General features: G+C 38.3%; 1 protein-coding gene across 2 annotated transcripts; it reads left to right on the top strand.

Annotated features, from left to right (window-relative positions):
- The first annotated feature begins 5394 nt into the window (after positions 1-5394).
- LOC111267186 (uncharacterized) lies at positions 5395-20140 on the top strand. 2 transcript variants are annotated; one of them, XM_022845262.2, is made up of 12 exons: positions 5395-5667; positions 7569-7939; positions 11239-11365; positions 11757-11851; positions 12541-12693; positions 12894-13237; positions 13704-13985; positions 14271-14405; positions 14641-14922; positions 15159-15432; positions 15566-15796; positions 16918-20140. In XM_022845262.2, exons 2-12 carry the CDS (start codon positions 7792-7794, stop codon positions 17163-17165), a joined length of 2319 nt encoding a protein of 772 aa, XP_022700997.1. In that variant the 5' UTR covers positions 5395-5667; positions 7569-7791; the 3' UTR covers positions 17166-20140. The 2 variants fall into 2 exon arrangements, with proteins under 2 accessions (XP_022700997.1, XP_022700995.1); XM_022845260.2 differs by having other exon boundaries at positions 16900-20140.
- Positions 20141-20644: the final 504 nt, after the last annotated feature.

The raw sequence follows: 20644 nt of genomic DNA, 5'->3' as shown, positions 1-20644 counted from the left end.
TACGACTCGATGCCGTAGTGGTAAAAGGGTGGAAGGTAAAAGGCAGGTGTGCGGAAAGAACTGTGCATACTGGATTGTCGCCGGCGTTGTGCGATAGTGAAAATTTAGACATTAAGTAGACAAGAGAGAGAGAAATCGAAGTCGTAGAAAAAAAAACACTTTTAGCTGCGTTATTAAAAATTGAGGCGCTGAGAGTTTCGTTGACTAAAATACGCCAGATAAAGTTGTAGACAATGAATTTGCAGATCGTGAAAGCCAACGAATGGTTTTCTGTTTTGTTCGATGTAGCGCTACTGCAGACTTTATAAACCTTACTGATGTAAACTATATGGCGTATGTAGTCTAGGCCATTATAAAGTGGGGAGGTAAGCCGCTTGATCGGACAGATTCGCCAAAGAAATGTAAAGCACGGAGGGTCACTGCTAATAAAAACAAAAATTATGTTAGCCAGTTATATTCCGCTATTCTCAACAGGGTATCGCATGATTTCCTAAACACCCACGGACAACTGACTGAAATTTCTTTTAGCCATATCTCTTGGAGACATTATTAAGACAAATGAAGGTGTACTGTATTGGCAGGTTCCGCCAAGATGCAATAAACCAGCAGGAAGGTTAATGTTTGACGACGAGACATGCGGTGTGATTGGGACGGGCGCACGTGAGTGAAGCGGGATCTAATGAATTTGTTGGATAGGGTTGAAGTGAAGATGCCGTTGGGGAAGAACATGACGGAAGCCAATCGCGATAAGCCGATCTCTATAGGGTTCGATAAGAGCTTGTACACAACGTGCGAGAGCCGGCAAACCGAGTAAGTTACTTCGTGAAGCACAGTTGGAAGTTGTGATTCTTCCGAAATCGAGTTTGCAGCATTGATCCTGTGGGTGAGTAAAGTTTTCGTAGAAACTAATCTTAAAAGCCACGACCCGAATATCGCAAATAAAGTTACGGAGAATGCAGTGAAAGATGGCGCTATAGCAAGATTCTCTCCATGCCAGTGGTGAAGATAATTCTGTTGGATAATATGATGGCGTAAGTTGATATGTCCTAAAAAAGCGTGGGCGTGCAATTTGCTTTGGAGTAGAAGCTCCTGTAGCGTTTAAACGTCGTAGATTGTCGATGTGGGGTGCGATTACCTTTTGGCTTCTCTACAAACTTGATCCTTGACCATCGTCTATAGCACTCATCACAGTGCGTTTATTGGTCTGCTTTCATTAGTTAATAGTTTTCTCGTGAGCTTATCACCTCACTTCAACCACTCTTCGGGTAGTGCTTGAACCTGACGAATCTCTTTACCCATTCTGAGGGGGCATCTAGGAGGCCTAAGAGCCATGTGAGTGTTCTGTACTTGGTTTAAAGCAGAGCAACTGGTTAGCAAGGAACATTATCCTCTGAGCTTTCTGCACGTAAGGTGCATGAGTCCGCAGTAACGACGGAAAAAGCCGTGCTTTGTTAGGAATTGCTCGAGAAAGAAGTTGAGCAGTGCTCCTTGTCTCTTCAGACAGAGCCTCATGTCCGGAATGACGTCTCTTCCACTTCAGGCGTGCCGGGTTGAACACGACTTATTCTACTAACCCTGGAAAAGTGCTTTTCCCAAATTTGTTGGGTAGCTTTTGTGGGTTGCCTTTCTTTTTTCTTAAGACTCCAAGGTATGATGTCTGCTAAAATTAAAGCGATTGTTGCACTAACTATACGGTAAGCTTTGGAGACCCGTAGAACAAGCATTTTTTGAGATTTTCAAAAGATTTCTTAGATTTTCGCTTGCAGGTGATTTTGACTGTATGGTATGTTTAAATTGTGCCGTAACCGATAAATGTAACGGAAAAATCGAGCCGTAGCACGATTCGCTTTAGTAACGGTATCATTGGTTTAGAAAAGTGTACTGTTACACTTAAGAGATTATCACTTAATAAAGGAAATTAATTAATATCCCAACGAATCTACGTAGCAACAAGACCAATTACGATACACGTTAATATCACGTACTTGCGCAATGTCCAGTTCTTTATTAAGAACACAGTGTCAGTATATTTGTATGCAGATCTCTATAAGACAGCTTCTGCTAGGTACACAAAAGAAATGTGCAAAGAACAATGTGCACCCAACTCCAGACGACAATACGAGTCGCTGAAATTATACGAATATGAAAACAACGGTAATTATGTGCTACCGTTTTGTCATATTCTATACGGTATCATCAGATTTCACATGCCTACATATCCATCTGTATCCAAAAGCCGGTGGACACTTTCGATTTGTTCTGTCGAAATAGTTGATTCAAATCCAAAATACGTGTTCGGATACCCCTGTATACAGAAAAACGAACCCCAATGTTGGGGAAGACAGAAGCACAATGTTACGAGGCGCAACGATTAGCGAACGATAGCTGGTGTAAATAGACAAAATGTCGGACGCAATATTGTATCCTTAGACTGCATATCCGCAATAATTATATCTTTAAGGGTATATCTTCCCCGAGGCCCTCTACTAACATACTGCAATAAATACAGTAATTTTAAAGACAAATCGGCCTAAACCACCGGAGTCCGTTCGCCATACGAACTCGGACATCAGTGGCGGATCTTGACAATGGTACCCATACTTCAGAGATGCATGTCTGTTTAACTGCCATAGAACACTTACCAATTTCATGCAGCATTCTGGATGCATGAAAAACTGTCGTGATGCTTGGCAGATGTAGACAGCCTCAGATATTTACATAAGCTCGCTGGTCAAGGGCCCTCCAGAAATATTATTATGATGCTTCATAATAATGGTGAAACTAGTGAAACTGAATCCATGGCATTATGCCTTATAAAAGATCGAGCAATCAGCATATTTTTGATGCCTTTAGAATTGGCGATCTGCATTCGATTTATGAATGTGTGTGTGAATGAGTGAAAATCCTGTGTCCTGTACAATGAAGTATGTGGCGCTTTATGCTTTACAGCCAACCTTCAGTAGATATCGCATCTGTAACCTAAAACGGTCGACGTAATATTTGATGTATACATCAACAATGCCAGGAGGTACCTTGCATCGTTGATTATTAATTAAGAAATTTGTCGAAACGAGAAATGTCACATAAAGAAATATTCTCTGAGAATTGGAATCATCGGGGACTGGAGACTTTCTCTGCTATCGTATTCTATAAACACTAGAAAAGCATCTTTAAGCATTCGATATTTGCGATGCACTGGGCTATGCGTTAGTCCATTTCAAGTCACACCGGTGGCTTCTGTGAGAAATACGAGCTGAATATGAAAACAAGGAATTTATTTACCCAAGATGAAGAACTTGGCTAAATGCTGACTGCGACTGAGGAAAACCACAATCATTGAGCTGTAAAGAATTATATAAGAAAAAAAAACGTTATTGAAGTTTTTCGTGCTTAAAACAAGGCGAAATAACCGAAATAAAATAACCGTATCATTTACTGTGGAGTTTCATTACATCCGGCTGAACAGGGTACAGATGACCTGTTTTAAGTATGGGGCCCACCTTAGCTCGGATGCGATTCGAAATAGTATAGATGATCGTTTTCTGACATAACGATTTATTTTTTTAGATTTACAGGGATAATACTAGACTATTATTTAATTCCGCAATAATACTTTTCTAGCATCCGGACAGATAATTGCAACGCAAAATAAAATTCAGTCTTTGAAGTTCTATATTGTGCAATGTGTTGCTTGTTTTTAACTTTAGCAGTAATGATCTTATCATCGGGAAAAGGTCAAAAAAGAGCCTTCCAAGTTGTTTCAAGAACAGAACAGCAATGAAGAATGTTGGCCTTGTTACCCCCAGAGAATATCTTTCGTCTACTTGATATAATAAACTTACATGAGGCTTTTGCAAACTATGCGATTTGTTTACGTCTAAAAATGGCCGCTCAATTTTGAATCGAAATACCAAATACGCGTTCTGTATTTTTCATGAGGTTTTGAAGCTTGAATTACTGCACCAAGGTATTACGATGAAGCTGTATAACGATTAGCGAAGTCGAAGATCATCGCTTTCGGGTAGCCAGGAAAGTTTAGGATTTTACGTGCAGTGCTTCCGTAAAAAAATTCTCAGCGTAACACTGTATTTAAAAACGGATCCTGGTTTTTTTCGTAATATAAATGGCTTTCTTTATAAAACTTTAATTATGACTCTAGCCGAACCATTAATTTAATCGGGAAATTTCACTTAAAAAACATATTTAGTTTTTCATATAAAGTTTCTAACCTAGGCAAAACTGCACTAGAGCATTATACAGAAGCAGATATAAATACTTACATAAATACCATGATGAAATATTTGAGTACATATAAATAACATGAATACGAATACGATGTAACAGGAAATGCATACATTTAAGATATTACACATCGGAATCATGTAGGAAATATAAGAAGTTGTGTGCACTTCAGATCTACTATGTGGCAGGAGAACATTTACCAACAATTTCTGCAAAAGTGCGTTTGTCATTCAGGCTATCATGCAATATTTCGAATCATGGATTCGACAATTTGGTTTAAAGTCTGCTTCAAAAAATAATTCTGATTACGCCAATGAAAAATAAAAAGTTGATGTATTATGCACGATAAACATCAGATAAGATACGACACGTTGGCAAAGGAAATTTTGTGCAGGCAGTTCCAGGTGATGTTCATAGAAGTATTAAGTGAAAATGATGATTAAGTGTATTTTGTGACTTTACGACTATACGCGAGTTGTGATAACAGGTTTACGTTTTAAGCGAAGCCAACCCTGAAATAAAGGGAACGAGCATTTTCTAACATAATGATTATTTTAATTTGTTAAGTTCACAAAGATTAACCGAGAAGAATCCTATAATATATTTACAAGCCTCCATACTTATAACTCAAGTAAGATTCAACCTATCAACCCCTGTGTTACGCTATGGGCTGACCGCTTTGACACAAGGAAAATAACTTCTGTTCTATTGATATTTTTTTGCTAGGAATCGACGACATAGCTTTATTTTAAAATACCTTTCTAAAACTTATACAATGATATTTACAACTAGAGTATATAATTTCAGCAAATCTTCAAAACATTAGGCTATGGGCTACTCCAGCGACTTTGAGAAGTTTAGCTATATCAGAGGTTTCAATGGGAATTCAGAACAATGAATATTCCCCTCAACATTATAGGTTCGATTGACTCCTAATGAAACGCCTTTCCCCGATTTCGGGTAACTATAACTCAACCTCTACGGATATGGCCGTATCTAGCAAAAAATAGTTGAGGTTGAAAAAGCTTAAATTTACCCGCCAACATACACCCTGCACTAAAGTCGTCTGTTGCAGTTTAAGAGTCGTCTGCCGATTTAAGATGGCGGGTGAGTGGTAAAGGCAAATTATTATTACTATTTAGGGGTTCTAAAAGTGTCGCAGTGTCTAATAATAGAGCCCTGACTGAGCCGTCGTCGTCACCCAATGCATGTGTCTATCGTGCCTGCCTTTTTATTTTATCCGTATGCGTGCTATTTGTTAAAAGAATAAATGGTATAGTAGTGGCTGGTGGCCAGTAAGTAACGTGCAATTTCGACAAACTGGAGAATATGTGAAGCCGGTTTCAATGGTGTTATATTACGAGCACAATATGTGCGCCAAATATACACTCTCCGTGACAGTAGATCGCCAGCCATCAATGACTAGTACGTAAGAAGTTCATTATATAATCTATTGCCTTATTTCCTTGCTAACGCAATTTCTAACAGACTAGTTTTTTTAATTGCATTCGAATATTGTGCTGAAGGTGAGAAGAATTTGTGGCATACATATGTATGAAAAAGGCAACGCAATGTACATTACTTTCGGGGTGTCTGAATGTATAAATGAAGTGACAATGTTGAGCTTGGTTAAAGTAATTGTCATTATTTTGTTCTGAAAAAGATTAATTCATAAAATAATAGTTAAAAACGTTTATCACTTCTGCTTAGTGGAATTGCTAAGTGATAACAGCAGAGACATTAAACAGTGGGTCCTTTGATCCAAATCTTACAGACTAAAGCAGTACTGATGTTTAAAAATTGTTCACTGAGGTTATTTCAATGGATTTGTTAAATAATCCTAGTCCCTTCTCGACACCCACAGTTAAACCACATTTAATAAAATTCATCAGGGACGTTTTAGGGAGGGGTTAATCACCCGAAGCTCTTTTTCCTTTTTCCTACACTTTTATTCTGAGCTGCATTTAGGTTCTTTGATTCTTTAACTATACTTAAATGAAGATGTGTCTGTGTGAACAAAACTCGTCCTATGATCGTTAGTATCGGTGTGGTTGTTTTGTTTCCTTGCCACACCAAAGTGGTGATTGACTTCGCCAAATAATGGATTTTTAAGTGCAGTTAACCAGTTAAATGCTCAGCAGATATGATTAAAAAGCATTAGATATATATCATTGTCTATCTTTTCCACTCCAAATATTCATGGAACATTTATATGCATAGTATTGACACCAATAAATCTTCACAGCACATGGTCAAGATGGCCTTGGCGAGAAACGATAAAGGAAAAAGCTTGCACAAAAAGGCTAGATTTTATTATAGCATCTTAGCATTCCTATAATATTTCCATTTTGTGAAATCTCCAAATGTTCCATGTTTGTGATTTACTGTTCTATATTGTACCCTTCGACATTTTACTAAACACCTTATGCTTTATGCATTCAATGTCAGCACAATCATTATCATCGCGAAATTCAATTGGTTTGCTCAGTTTAAGTAGAAATTATTTTCCTTAAATTATTTATATAAATCCATAGATTTGTTTAAAAGACCTGAATACAATACACTGATCGTTTAATGTGTGGAAGCCAAGTTCATCAATAAAAGACGGGATGAGCTCTAACTTAATTCTACAACGTTTAATACGATAGCTTTGTAATACATGTTTCATGAATCTACATAATGTAAACGATTTATTACATGTTTTACTTGTTTAAGTAAAATACCTACTAGATAATAATAATAATAATAAAAGGTAAAACAGAAGCCTTAATAGATTAATGGAACCATCGGGACTGACGTTAAAGTTTTACAGGTTGTATTTACTGAGATTGATTTCTAATGAAGACTAAGCTAGCACAAACGTACTGTCCTATATGACAATATTGCTGGTATACAGATAGCTACTTACTGTTTCCATTGACAGATGACAGGGGATCGGAATTCTTTAACATGTTATATATCTACATCACGATGGATTGATAAGTCTAACAGTTTTGCTGTTGCGTCCGTTATTCTTTGTAAGATCCACATAAATCTAATGATTGAGTGTGTTGGATAAGATCTTTGGGAATTAATAGAAGTAAAGTGACATGTCTCTATCATATTATGGATTTTTTGGCCAACATGATTGACTCAGCCAAAGTAATGCTGAGTGAAGCGTGAAACTAATAGCGTAACTCCAACAACTTGCATTGCCGTGTGCTATAAAATCGATGTTTTTGTAATTATGTTTGTCAATCATGATTAAATTGTCGGTATTGAATCCTAAATTACAAAATTAAAAATTTCATAAATTATTTAATTAGTTTTGATTTTTGTAATTGCAGTGGCCATTGGTTCCTATTGGCGCTTCTGCTCTATTTCTGTCGATGCTGTGAGGGGCAGAAGCCAGCAAGTCTATCGACCCAAACATTGTCCACGTAGGTCATATTTCGAACGTCGGTGATAAACAAGTAAAAGTATAAAGATTATAATATCAAAGGTCTGGATGACTGGCCAGCTTCGATCGAAAAGTTGATCGATCGGAGCTGGCGACCCGTGAACGACTCAATGATGATGTCGCAGCATCGACCGCCGCGGGCGCCGCCTAAGCCTCTCGGCGGATCTCCGGGACCTCCGTTAGGAAACAGAAACTCCTCACAGCCATTGGAGACAGCAGCAGCGGCCGTACAACAACAAGCATCCTCGCTACTCACAGGTAATAACTAATTAAACAAAAAAAGATTGGCACTGTAAGGATTTCGGTGACATTAATACTATAACATCGGTATCAAGCGACTGACATCGCTCGACCTGAATGATAATGAGGTGCAGAATGTTACTGCATAGAACAACCTTAGTAAATATGTTTAAACAAACGAAATTGTAGCCGATCAAACTCACGGGCTTACCACTATGTGGCAAAATAAATAAATACTCAAAATTTTACGTTTCGTGCTAAGGTTAGGTATTGCTGCTAATCGCGCAGGTACTGTGGTAGTAATTTGTACTTTGTACGTCTGTAGGTTCTCGGTGTAATTTTTGGAAGTTTGAAATATCAATAAGGTATTCCCAAACGCAAGTTAATCCAAGTTTCCTCGTCAGGCTAAACTGCACGGATAATAGCTTACATGAGCGCCATTTTTAAGACTATTTTTGATGTATATAAATTTAGTTGCTTTAACGAAAGAAGGGGTAAATTGAGATGTTGTTGCTCTGTAAGGGCGGTTTCTAACTTGTATCCCAGAAAAAATATTATTTGGGGTGTAGTGCTAAAACCCTTATAAGTAGACACGGTACAGTTGCTTTTGAAAAGTAGGAAATGCATTCATCTGTATAGTCGATAAGAAAATGTTAAGTAAAAAAAAAAGTGAAATGTTGACGCTTTGGATTGACTTGGTTCAGAGCTTCAATGTTTATTCATTACTTAGAACACCAGAATAGGTAGTCCGTTCAGGACTGTAGCTGCTAAATCAATCCCATAAGAGTCAAATTTCCTGAAACTTAACTCTGTTTCTAGAAGTGATTTTATTTGTAGTACATTTCTGCTTGCGCTATAACGTTAGATTTGCCCGCGGATTTCGCTCCGCCATAACCTAGTATCTGATAGAAAATTCCCTGCTGGTAGAGGACTCCATATTGTTTGGTAGTGGTTAGCTTGCTTTCTGCAAGAATGAACGATGTGCGACAAACGAACACATAAATAGTGAATTTTTGGTAACATATTAAAGCGTAACTTGCTAGCTTTTTCCCGTACCCACTTCACGCTTTTGATGATGAGGACGAGAAGAACGACTTGTGGTCGTTGGTTAGCCCAAGACCTATTGCGTATTAAGCGATTTGGCAACTCTCTTTGCGACAACCTTTCTTCATAAGTTCAAAGGAATAACAACACCAGCCCTGTAATGGATCACGTTATGCAGTGCCAGGCACGTACATGAAGTTTTAGTATTAAAACAGAATACAATTTATGGGATTCTCTACGTGCCTGATCTAGCCGTTCTGCACGGCTTGGGTGATGAAAACGGCTTATTAGTCGGTGTGGCATGGTGGTATCCGTCTGTCGGCTGAATTGAGTCCTTTTTCACAGGCACTTCTTTCTGACTTTGCTTTGGAGCAACATCAGTTCCAAAGGAGTACATCATAACAGCTGCACAAGAATACATAGACATTGAGCTTTATTAACGTGTTCGGAGGTATTTAACAGGCCAAAAAATTTAAATTACATTTATACAGTATTATTGGATGACGTTTTGGTATGTATTCAAATTTTTCGCTGTCTACAACCGTAATATGATTAGATGTCAAAACAAGTTACTGTGAGTACCAAAGCTTTTGAATGAAGTAGATCACAGTCAATATGCTCAGTGTTGGCTCAATATAGGATTACCCAAAGCGCGTGTTAAAAAGACTGAAGTTAAAGAATAAAAACAATAATGGATTCCCCGTTTAAAAGTTGCCGGTACTGTAGTCAAAACATAAGTTATTCTGTGCCATTAATCAACAAAAGCATCAAGTTGAAGAGGAAACAACTTCGGTAATAATGTAGAGTATATTTAGGCGTGAGCTGATGCTCACACTAGTGATGAAAGTCATATGCATTTGTTACGAAATATTGCCGGAAAAGCAAACAGTCGATGATATCGGATATCTTGAATTTTTGAAAAGCCTTATGGATGCATGGCGCGGCAGCTGACTACACACGTGTGCGGTTACTCGACGACAGTGTACGACCTCATGGCTATATTTCAATCACTGCCTGGGGGTTAAGGAAGACAGCACCAGCTAACGCCTTCAGCCCTCTTATTCTCCAGACTATGTTCGGGTAATCCCGACCTTGGATGGTCTAAAGAGGGCTTCTGAAAAATGAATTTCCTTAAATAAGCCATTGACAACGAGATTAGATATGGTAATGTTAATCAACATATACACAGCTTTTGAGAAAGTGCCAAGTGTAAAAAAGTGGAGTACATATAGCACATACCAGCAATAGTTCTACTTTACATGGTTTAAGCCTTCGTTTTCCTATTAAGAGAAATAGCATTACCTGCGGCAAGTTGGCTTTATGGCAGCTAGGCGGGCAGATGGGCATACGTGAGAGGTTACTATTTTACAGATAGATAAACAGAAAAGCACAGTTCCAGCGCCCGATTAGCCCGTTTGACTACCCGGCCTATGTGGGTCTTTCGGCTTGATAGCGCAATGGCCGTGTCACCAGCCAATTCGACAAGCCACTCTTCATGAGCTCGTAGGAATGTTAATATTATTTTGATACAAGAAGATAGAGCCCAACCTACTTTCATAGTTCTCTACCCGTTTCGTCTCTTTTAGTGCACAGAGACCATGCTGGCTTGTATCTAGTCTACAACCTTCTTTCTGCGAAAAGCCTCGTAAATTATTTGCACTTTAGAGAGATGACGTTAATTCTTAAGTAGTTGGCGCTATAGACAGACATATAATGAAAACAGCCAAGCGGTCCATCTGTTTTTTTTAACACCTTTAGCTATTTCTCTTGTGCAACCGGATCTTGTAGCATCAAAGACTAGCTTGCAATATAAGATCTCGCCGGGGTAGAAGTTACTGGACTTATCTAGGGTTTCTCTAAAAAATTTCTACGACAGTATGCATAATCACTACTTGAAATTACATTAAAATTCGAATATAGATAATGTCAATACAACAGGTAAATAAAGGCTATCTATAACTCCATTACAGTCACCCTACTGCAAAATCTCATTACTCTGTCGTAAGGACCTCATGCTCCTATTCGAATAATCTTTTTTGCAATTAACTCATTTTTCTCGCCTAATAATAATTTCTCCCTGTGTGATCAATCAGTTCTTGTATTGCATGTAACCTACTATCTGAAAAATTCTCAATTTTCTTAAAAATACTCTACAAATTTTCAGTAACTTCCACAAAAAAATATCTATTCACGTTCCAATAGAAAAAGTAGGAGAACTTCTTTTACATTTATCATAAATGAAGAAATATCCAATATTTCTTATGTTTAATTAGGTGGCGGGTCTGTGTCATCATCATCGCTCCGGTGCCCTCCGGGCTGGACCCGATTTGTGAATCATCAAGGTCACGTTGTTTACCGAACAGCTCTTGGGCACGAGATTCATAACGCAAAGCAGCTCAGGTAAACAACTGATAGAAGCATAATAAACATATTTGTGGCAGGCTGATAATTAATTCTGAACTGGTAAAAAATGTGCGGATATAAACATTAGTCAGATACTGGTGTATCTGCGCGGTGAGATAATACTGAGAATTTAAAAGTCAAGCTGCATATGCGTTGAGTCCGGAGCTCCTCACATCCTAACACCAAAAATTTTAATGATTGTGACACTGTTAAAGCTAACACCTTGACTTCTGAACAATATTGTTGTATTTATATGACGGGGTTGACATGGTTATAAATAATTTGATGCAAAGTTAAATTCATATAAGCAGAGTCACATTAAAGGGATGTCCCGGATGTATTTTTAGTTGGAGGTGTATATACCTTACCTACAACATTTTTATTGCAGAGACTTTCTTCTTTCGGACGTGACATGCAAATGTGGATTACCTTGCCCGCTGATTATAGATAAATGGTTTGACTTTAGTTCACCTAACTCCAATGGTGAGCATTAGAGCGAACAATCGAGTAAATAAGTAATTTCTCATTCTGAGTTTAATTCTAAAAAACATCTCATACAAAATAACGTGAAGTTTATTATTCGCCTGTGATACACATTTTTGCTTAGAAAGAGGTGTCGCAACCTAAACACGACTATTTGGCTTGTATATTTATATGGGTAATTGACGTCGTCAATAACTTCGATATAACCAGCTTTGTTTCGTAAAAGTTAAGTCGCCAGCTTACCAATTTTTAGCATGTAGTCGTTATTCATGTTTTCTTCTTTGTGTGTCGAAAACCGTAACTTACACGCAAACAAATTCGATATAACAATTATGCTTTTTTGCAAGGACTCCTTGACATAAAAAATATCAGACTTCTCTGTTGGTTAACATGACTTTTAATGGCTTTTATCTTAGGCCATAACGGAGATCGTTAATAGTGATACGCGCATTCAAGCTTGTGAAATATTTGTCATACGACGGTGAGCTTAAGCCCATTTACTCATGGGGCGACGCTTCCGAACTATGCAGGGAAACTGACTAAAATGTAATAAAAAATTGGAAAGACTGAATACAAAAAGGAAACGGATAATGCGAAACAAGCCATCTTGAGACTACTGGAAATATTAGCTACATGTAGATCTAATTCAGGAAAATTACTAAATATATTTGTTTTCTCTCTCACCCTAGGGGTGACGAGTTCAAGTGTGCTGGTGGCGGCCGCTGCTTCTGCCGCTGCTATGCCCTCCATGGACACCTCTTCAAGTGTCGCCGATACGGTGACGTCTTCTAACCTACAAAGCCCGCAGCTTGTACCCCCTCATGTACCACTGCCACGAGAATGTAAATATTATCTCAAATCTTACTTTCGACTAATTGTAAGACAAAAAAATTTTTCTTTGAAACAGTTTAAATAGCAAATCACTTTAAATTAATTAGACATGACCGTATATTAAATATGCGAAGTGAGTAGTACCATGCTGCTATCTTGTTACGTGTCACACTTTCATGTATGTCTCTGAACCGTGTCATATGATTACCAGTAACTTTAGACGATGGTCGTCGCCAGCTCGACCGGCGAAAGGCACTGCCTAGCATAACAAGCACAGCTGCACACGGCATTCCGTCAATCGGAATGACTAGTGGAACCACTCGCAAGAAGGCTTCGGTACGGAGAGGGCCCTACGAGGGTCTACTTGTATCTCAACTGCTTGCTAAACAGAAAAGCAGTGTTAACGCCGTCTGTGCCAGTAGCTTAGAATGCTTTGGCCAAGCAGAAATGCACGCGCAACAGACAGCACGTAAGAACGCACACTCTAGCGCTGATGGTTTTGTTAAACAGAATTCCGTGTCTACTAGCTGCACTGGACTGGTACTTCATGAGCAGGTGAGTAACGAATATTTTATGAGTAGAATACATTGATTTTCTTGGAACTACGGTAGTACAGCACCATGAAAAATGCCTTCTGTCTGTCTGTCTGTCTGTCTGTAAGATTTCTTTTGTATTTTATTCGGAATCACGTTAAGCCACCTCACTGTAACTTCCTTAGGGATTCTCGTCTTGCAGAACTTGATCGCATTGGATAAAACAATACAGTTTTCTTTCTTGGAGCGAATATAATATTGGAAGGATGAAATAATGCAATATTTTAGTGGTTCAAGTATTCATGACGTCATACCTTAGCATAATTAAAAAAAATAGTAGATATTTTGCGTAAACCATGTAAAAGAAAAGTTCTGGATCTGCTACAAAAAATGGTTGTCGATTTAGATTTGGAAAACCATTTACCACATGCTAACTTGTTTTAAAAGTCTAACAGTTCCCTGTCTAACTGCGTAGTTTTATGTTTAAGAACTTTCTGACTACTCCTGTTATGCCGAGGAACCCGGATATGCAGACGTCACAATCAACCATTACACCGGTGGTGACTGAAGCAAATGTTGAGTGTTTTTCGAGGTGTTTAACGGCAACAATGGCATATAACGAAAGCCATACTGCGACATCTACAGGTTTAATAACTGAAAAATTGGATCATGTATCCTCTCCTCCTTCCCAACACCGTCAACAGCATCCACATCTAATACAAACAGACGGAGCTGATAAAAAGGCTATGATCTTACCAAGCAACCTGGAGGTCAGGACACCAACTGAATCATTCATTTCTCGTTACAGAATCTTTTGTGATCACAGAGTTAACGTTCTGTCCGTAAAAATTAAAGCATATTTATTCCCGTCTCTATTTATTATTAAAAAAGAGCTAATGCCATACCACATATATGATGTATACTTTCTTTGAAAAGTTTTAGCTATTAATCCAATCAAAAGATACATCGGCGGCGCATATCGGTATGAAAATCTTAGACATGAAGCGTGTTCCGATCAACAGATTGGCACTGAGTGTTGAAGTGTAATATTTCAGCTGCAAACGGGAAGAGATCAACAACAACCTCTGCTGGCACAACGACAGCAGCAGCAGCAGCAGCAGCAGCAGCAGCAGCAACCATTGCTTGTAGCAACTGTTGACGCTTCTCAAATCTACCAGCAACCTCTCCAGGTAAGAACAGGATCAGTAGCAGACAACCCAAGTATAGGCTTCATGTAAATTCTTCTAGACATAGATCTAAAATATATGCTATAGGCAAAATAGTCTGAACTCATTTTATAAAAGCTATTATCCTTAATGATTACTGTATGATTCATGATTAACACTATACCAGTCATTTATTTCTATGGTGACAAAGTTTATATTAACAAAATTACTCGTTCTTTACGTTACTTTGATCGATAAGGTGTATTGTTCGCCGACTACTGGTCCGACTGCGCATGCCGGCACTGGCATCTTGCTTAGTCCTCAGCAAAGTGCTGAACTTGTATTGCAAAATAATATTAATAGCATTGGTAATATGAACAATCTAGCAGCTGCAGCTGCGAATATCAGCGGTCTGAACGGCCAAGCAGCAATGAATGGAATCGTCAACAGTATGATGCAGCACCATAATAATCACACGGTTAACGCCGTTAACCACTTGAACAATCTTAACGCCTCTGTGAGCAGTATCAGCAGTGCCCAGGTAAATTTATGTAATGAGTATTATTATTATTATTTGCAAAATTTTACCTAGCTTATACGCATTTAGTTTCATATAGTAATAAATCAATGATCAACATTCACGTTGACTTTACACAAGTACTCTGCGATCGGGCGTAAGCGTTACAAAGACGCTTTGTGCATGTTATTGGAATTAAAAAAAAAAGCAACAAATTACTGATTGCAGTTATCTCGTTCGTTGCAATATTTTTTAACCAGGTGCTACTATCAGCAAGCGCACCCCAGTTGCTGACGTACTCATCTGTCTTAAATCCCCTTCCTGTACCTAATTGCCCAACTGGAGTATCGCCCATTACAGTTTTGGGCGTATCCTCATCCATACCTCCAATAAGTATTGTCGGCGTTGGACCACCTCAACAGCTTCCTTTATCGCAAATGCCGCAACAAATGCACACCACTTTACAGTTACAAAACCATCCTCAACTGCTCAGTCCACCACAGACCACTGGCCCTCGACCAAATCAGACACAGGGTGAGTGATGAAGGTTATGTAGGTCTTTTGTATTATTCGCACTAACCATTTAGTATCGAGGATTGTAATTTATTTTTCTATTTAATTTATTTTTTTAAATGTTATTAATAACATAAGTTGTTAATTCATTTAGTGACAACGGGAGGGACCATTGTAATGACAGCAGGGCCGTATTGTGGGCCACCTGTGGGATCCACAACGGTTAACACAGTAACCTTAGATGGAACGGCCACAGCGTCCGTAAACGTGAATGATTTTGGTCCGGGAGTAAGAAGAGTGCAGCACGCGCAGTGTTCACACTATACACCACCGATGCCAGCAGGCACAACTCCAATAGTCCGCCAACAGCAGACACAACTAAATGGTATGCTCACATATACTAGTACCTTATGAAACATCAGATGACTTAATTAGAATCGTGAGCGTCAATAGCCTAATTTTAGTTTCTCCATTACTTTATTTACGTAGCGTGCAAATAATTAAGAATATTTGCATATCATAAGACCTGAAGAACATGCATATCGCCGCAATGGTTCTGCTGATCTCGCATGGTACAGCAAACTGCTGGCCCACACCCCGACACGATATAGTCAGGTTTCTTAACATCCGTACAAATAGAAACTTAGCGAACTTGAAAAGAACCCTAAAGCGATCCAAGAAGGGTTGCCATCATCCGTCTCCAAGTTATGCAAGTAAATGTAAAATATTTCTTTACCGTTTTGAAACTTAGACATTTTCGACAGGTCTATGCATAGCTGAAAAATAGTTTTACTTAAAAGTGTGCAAATTAAAATTCCAGACATATGAGAAATAAAAAGAGGTGAGCGAAAATGCATCGATCGCTTCCAAATGTTTATGATAGTAAGTTTTCAAACTGTTATGTAGCATCACTTCAAAAACTTTTCAAGAAAGAGATTGCAAATCATAGTGCTGTGCTAGCGTCAACTCTATGAAAAAAATCCTTACATTGGCTGCCCGGAAGCACTTTTTTAAAATTATTACTATTATGTTTACTCATTTACTTTTCACTAGCTAGTCACACACATTGCTTATTAACTAAATGCTAAAGGTTAAAATCAATACATCTACTATTGTTTTTACACACATGTTTGTCTAACTTAACCTATATTTCTTATTGACTTTTTCTTAAATGTTGTCCGCATTCTATGGCCCATATGTAACATTTTACTCCAATGTATGTTGTATATAATTTACTGCAACAGCGCAACTGAAAAACCAGTGCAGTTATAGCTGTAAAAGGCCTTCCACAAACTTTATGGAGCTTGATAACAACACTGTACTTAGCGGCTCAAAATCTCAGTGCATCGCATAAAACATATGTCGTGTCAAAATAGCTGTTCTTAGCTAAATAATCAATTTTTAGACTGGTGATTGATCGGCGAGTTAACCATGAATCATCCTTTCACTCACTTTATACACGTCGGTGCCTGATTGTGTTTCTACTAGGCGGCGCTCTCTGTTCAGTGTCTCTTCCTCTCGCAGGTGATACAAGTCAGTCGGTGTCTACAGGTAGTAGTGATAGTGCAGAAAACTGTCCCCCATGTCCACCCACGTGTGCCACGGTCCAATTGTACAACGTTACTGCTCTCACTGGCGACGGAAGCGGCGGTATGGGAACGGTGTTACTACAAACGACTCCACAAGCGTCGGCTCCTGTCCCTGCAACATACGGTTCGGCACCGGTTCCATCAACATGCAGCGCCGTCGAATAGGCAGACAAGCAGTCATCACAATGAACAAGCCAGCAAACGGTAGAAGATGTCTGTTTAAATATTATGGATTATTTTAAAAAACTTTTTCTCTAATCCCTTCCCTAAAAAAAACTACAAAATACAGTTGTGTGCATAGGAAAATAGCATGTAAATTAGCAAAAGATAACAGACAGGTAGAAAAACTCGAGTCCCATAGATTCACAAAAGTCGCGACCCACAAAGTGTGATTATACATGTTTAATCCGCTTTATACAGTTATTTAATATTTGGCATCAGTTACTCGGTTGTTTCCATATGCATATTCATCACTTGCGCTAATCGCGGTTAGTTATTTACAAGCTATACTACCTCCATGGCATATCTAAAACTATACAAAAACGACATGTTATAGCTAGCGGCCGCGGCGAGTACACATTATACGAACACATTCATTACTGTCCATCCTAGCTGAATATATTTTGCTTAGGCTATCTAGGAAACCATCAAGTAGCCAGTGTACATTTTTCAGTCATATTACATTAATAATTTACTTAGTCTATCCACATCGTTGGTTTGTCATGCCGTCGTATGAGTTTATAGGTAACCGAAAGTTAACGAGCATTTTAAGCGATGTTATTAACTTGGAAGCGAGTGCTCACGCATTGGCTTTCCCGTACAGTGCAATGAATTAAGTGTGAAAAATGGACACCTAGCCATTGATTGCGAACTACTTGAACGCAACAGTACATGAAGTTGCGTAGTTTTAGTCGCACTCATCGTTGTTTCCACATGTAAATCAACGCTCTTTTATAGTACATACGTTCACAATATACATTGATAGTCGATGCGATGTTACAGTAACATAGATGTTTTATTGTCAGCTGATAGTCTTAAATGTATCAAGTGAACGCATAAATTAAGACTAACAAAATAATATCAAAAGGTAGCAGTTATAAGAGCAATACGAAAGCAAGCAGACAAGTACACGACCAGGTTGTTAAGATATTTTGTAATGATAATGGTGACAAACGACCGATCGATTAGTTAAGAAATCGATGATGACGAATAAGGTGGTGCATTTGGAATGAACCGTGTTACTTATGAAATAATGTATGACTGACATCAAATGACGGGTCAGCAGAAACGGTCAATGAGATCTTTTGGTTCTTCGCAAATACACACCAGATCACCGCATAATCGTCTTGACGCCGTACAGCATTCTAGAATTTTTTACTTCAGTTCCATTAACTGTTTGGCCAATGTTTTTGCAGCGTTTCGACGAGAATCTATTTCTTCAGCAACAACGATTTCCCTCACTTTTCTGTCTCTAAACATACACGTCTATGTTAATTCCACGTTTGAATTAAGGTCGATGTTAATTCATAAGCAAAAAAGTTCGGTTCTCTGGTGTGCGGCGTACTAAAGAGTGAGGATTCGAATGCACTGAATCTTAATACCATTGTTAAACGATGTCTGGACATAACGTTAAAGCCATTTTATTTGGCATTCCAAAGAGGAGCAAGGTTTGGCTATCTCCTGGCGCGGTGACGCGGTAACACTAAACATTCTGCATTTGCGAGCGGTTTTGATACAATATTGAGCAGAGTAAATAGCCCAGTACTTGACTAAAGCCTTGAAAGATTTTACTAGTACACCTAAAGCTAAAATCATCGTGATAATTTTTTAGCAAAGGGTCGGCTAGGCGTAACTAAGAAAAAGCTAGATTTTGAAGCTTTCATTCAGCGAATCTTAAAACTAGCCTACTATTTTAGGAAAGCTACTATTTCTGAAAGCGCAATCCTACTATAGCATTTGAACGAAACTCTTGGGTAGAACAGTGCTGCAATCAACACTGCCAGACCCATATAAGGGAGATAGCGAAAAGTCAGCGTTATGGCTACGTCACCAAAATAAAGGCACACCCTGACAACTAGATAATTCAAATGTGAATGTTCGGCTTGCAAGTTCATGCGTTGTTAAAGAGAAGAGTCCGCAGATTTAGTAGCCGCAATTGGAACCTGAAAATACACTGCAGTGTGCGTTCTCGGCATTGCAGGTACCACTTGTTTCAGTATATATAGACTATTAAAATAATAGTAATACGTGTAAGCTTCGAATATTTGTCTCGTCGCATGATGTATGATGTGCCGTGTAACTATTTGAGTGTCACGCTTTTTTTGAAAACCACGTCGGAAGACCATAACGTGTACACGATAGTTACGTATTACATTTAGACCGTCGATTCAAGGTTGGGCGTTCAAGTTCATTGAATTCGATAGCTCAATAATTACGTTTTAATCATTATCGATAAACTGATTCTTAAAACGTATACAAAGTGTAATTTAACAAGTGATGTGCGGTTGCGTGGTTGTCATTTATAATAGTTAAGTTTGGGCTAGTTAGCGAATGTACAAGCTTCAGGTGGCACGATAATATCATCATCTATCATCTGACGCAAGCCGCTGTCAAGCCAGTGGAAGGAATGAAGCTGGAACAGGGTCTTACCGTCAACATAACTACTGTAAAGCCCACATTCACTAAAATTGAAAAAACGCTTATTTCTGTACACGGAAAAAACTCCCAACTATCCTCAATTAAGTTTAAAGGGTAGCAAGTGACTGGATCTCGTTGAGCTGTATTATGGCAAGCTTAGGTGAGAAATCGCGCAAATCACTTTTCGAGCGGTTAGGTATTAGGACAAAGATAGAGTTCTTCAGTCATATAAGTGGACGTTAAAGTATATGATGATATAGTTTCTGAGTACGCCTCGGTGTCGGGTGCAATTTTTATCGAGCTTTTGTTGCGACTTAAGAAATATAGAACGCTGAGCTAGAGGGGTTAACAGTTATTTTTAGGCATGTATGTGGTATATGGTCACGAACAATTCATGATTCTATAAAATTCTTGGCTTTATACCGCTGAGTTGCATCACAGAGTCGGCTTGTAACTAAATATATTTGTAATTGGTGTTAGAGATGTTGTAGTCAAAACGTAAACCACCTTCTCGTCTTTTCGTATTTTGTCGAATCGTTGGGCACGTTGTAAATCATTCTAGGCGATTCATGCAATGGCTAAAAACGCAGTAGTAGATTTTTCAGATATATCTCTTGCCTGTAATAGACGTTAAATGGGCATCACAGTATACACTGTAAAATAGATATGTATAAACTGTATGTATGTGTACATGAAATATATACATATGCATAATATATCTGTAAATGAATGTGAGAAACTAGGCGAAATATATATATATATATATATATATATATAGGATGGTAGCTCTAAGTGTAGACCTGTTTTATTTTGCTTGTTTGTATGTCGCACCTTTTTAGCAGTAATCGTGAGTATATTGGTATGGTAAAATTTTTAAGTTTCGTTCAAATACATTACCAATAGTAAATCCACGATACTTAACCTTTAGGAAAAAAAAAGAAAAAATCAAGGAATGCAATAAGGTGTTTAAAAAAAGCCGATTATTGAGGCGTATCTGGATGACTTTA

This window comes from Varroa jacobsoni, unplaced genomic scaffold, assembly GCF_002532875.2.
Source record: "Varroa jacobsoni isolate VJ856 unplaced genomic scaffold, vjacob_1.0 scaffold_1155, whole genome shotgun sequence".
Classification (NCBI taxonomy): domain Eukaryota; kingdom Metazoa; phylum Arthropoda; class Arachnida; order Mesostigmata; family Varroidae; genus Varroa; species Varroa jacobsoni.
The sequence above is the reverse complement of the archived record's forward strand: the minus strand, read 5'-3'. Positions and strand labels throughout refer to the sequence as shown.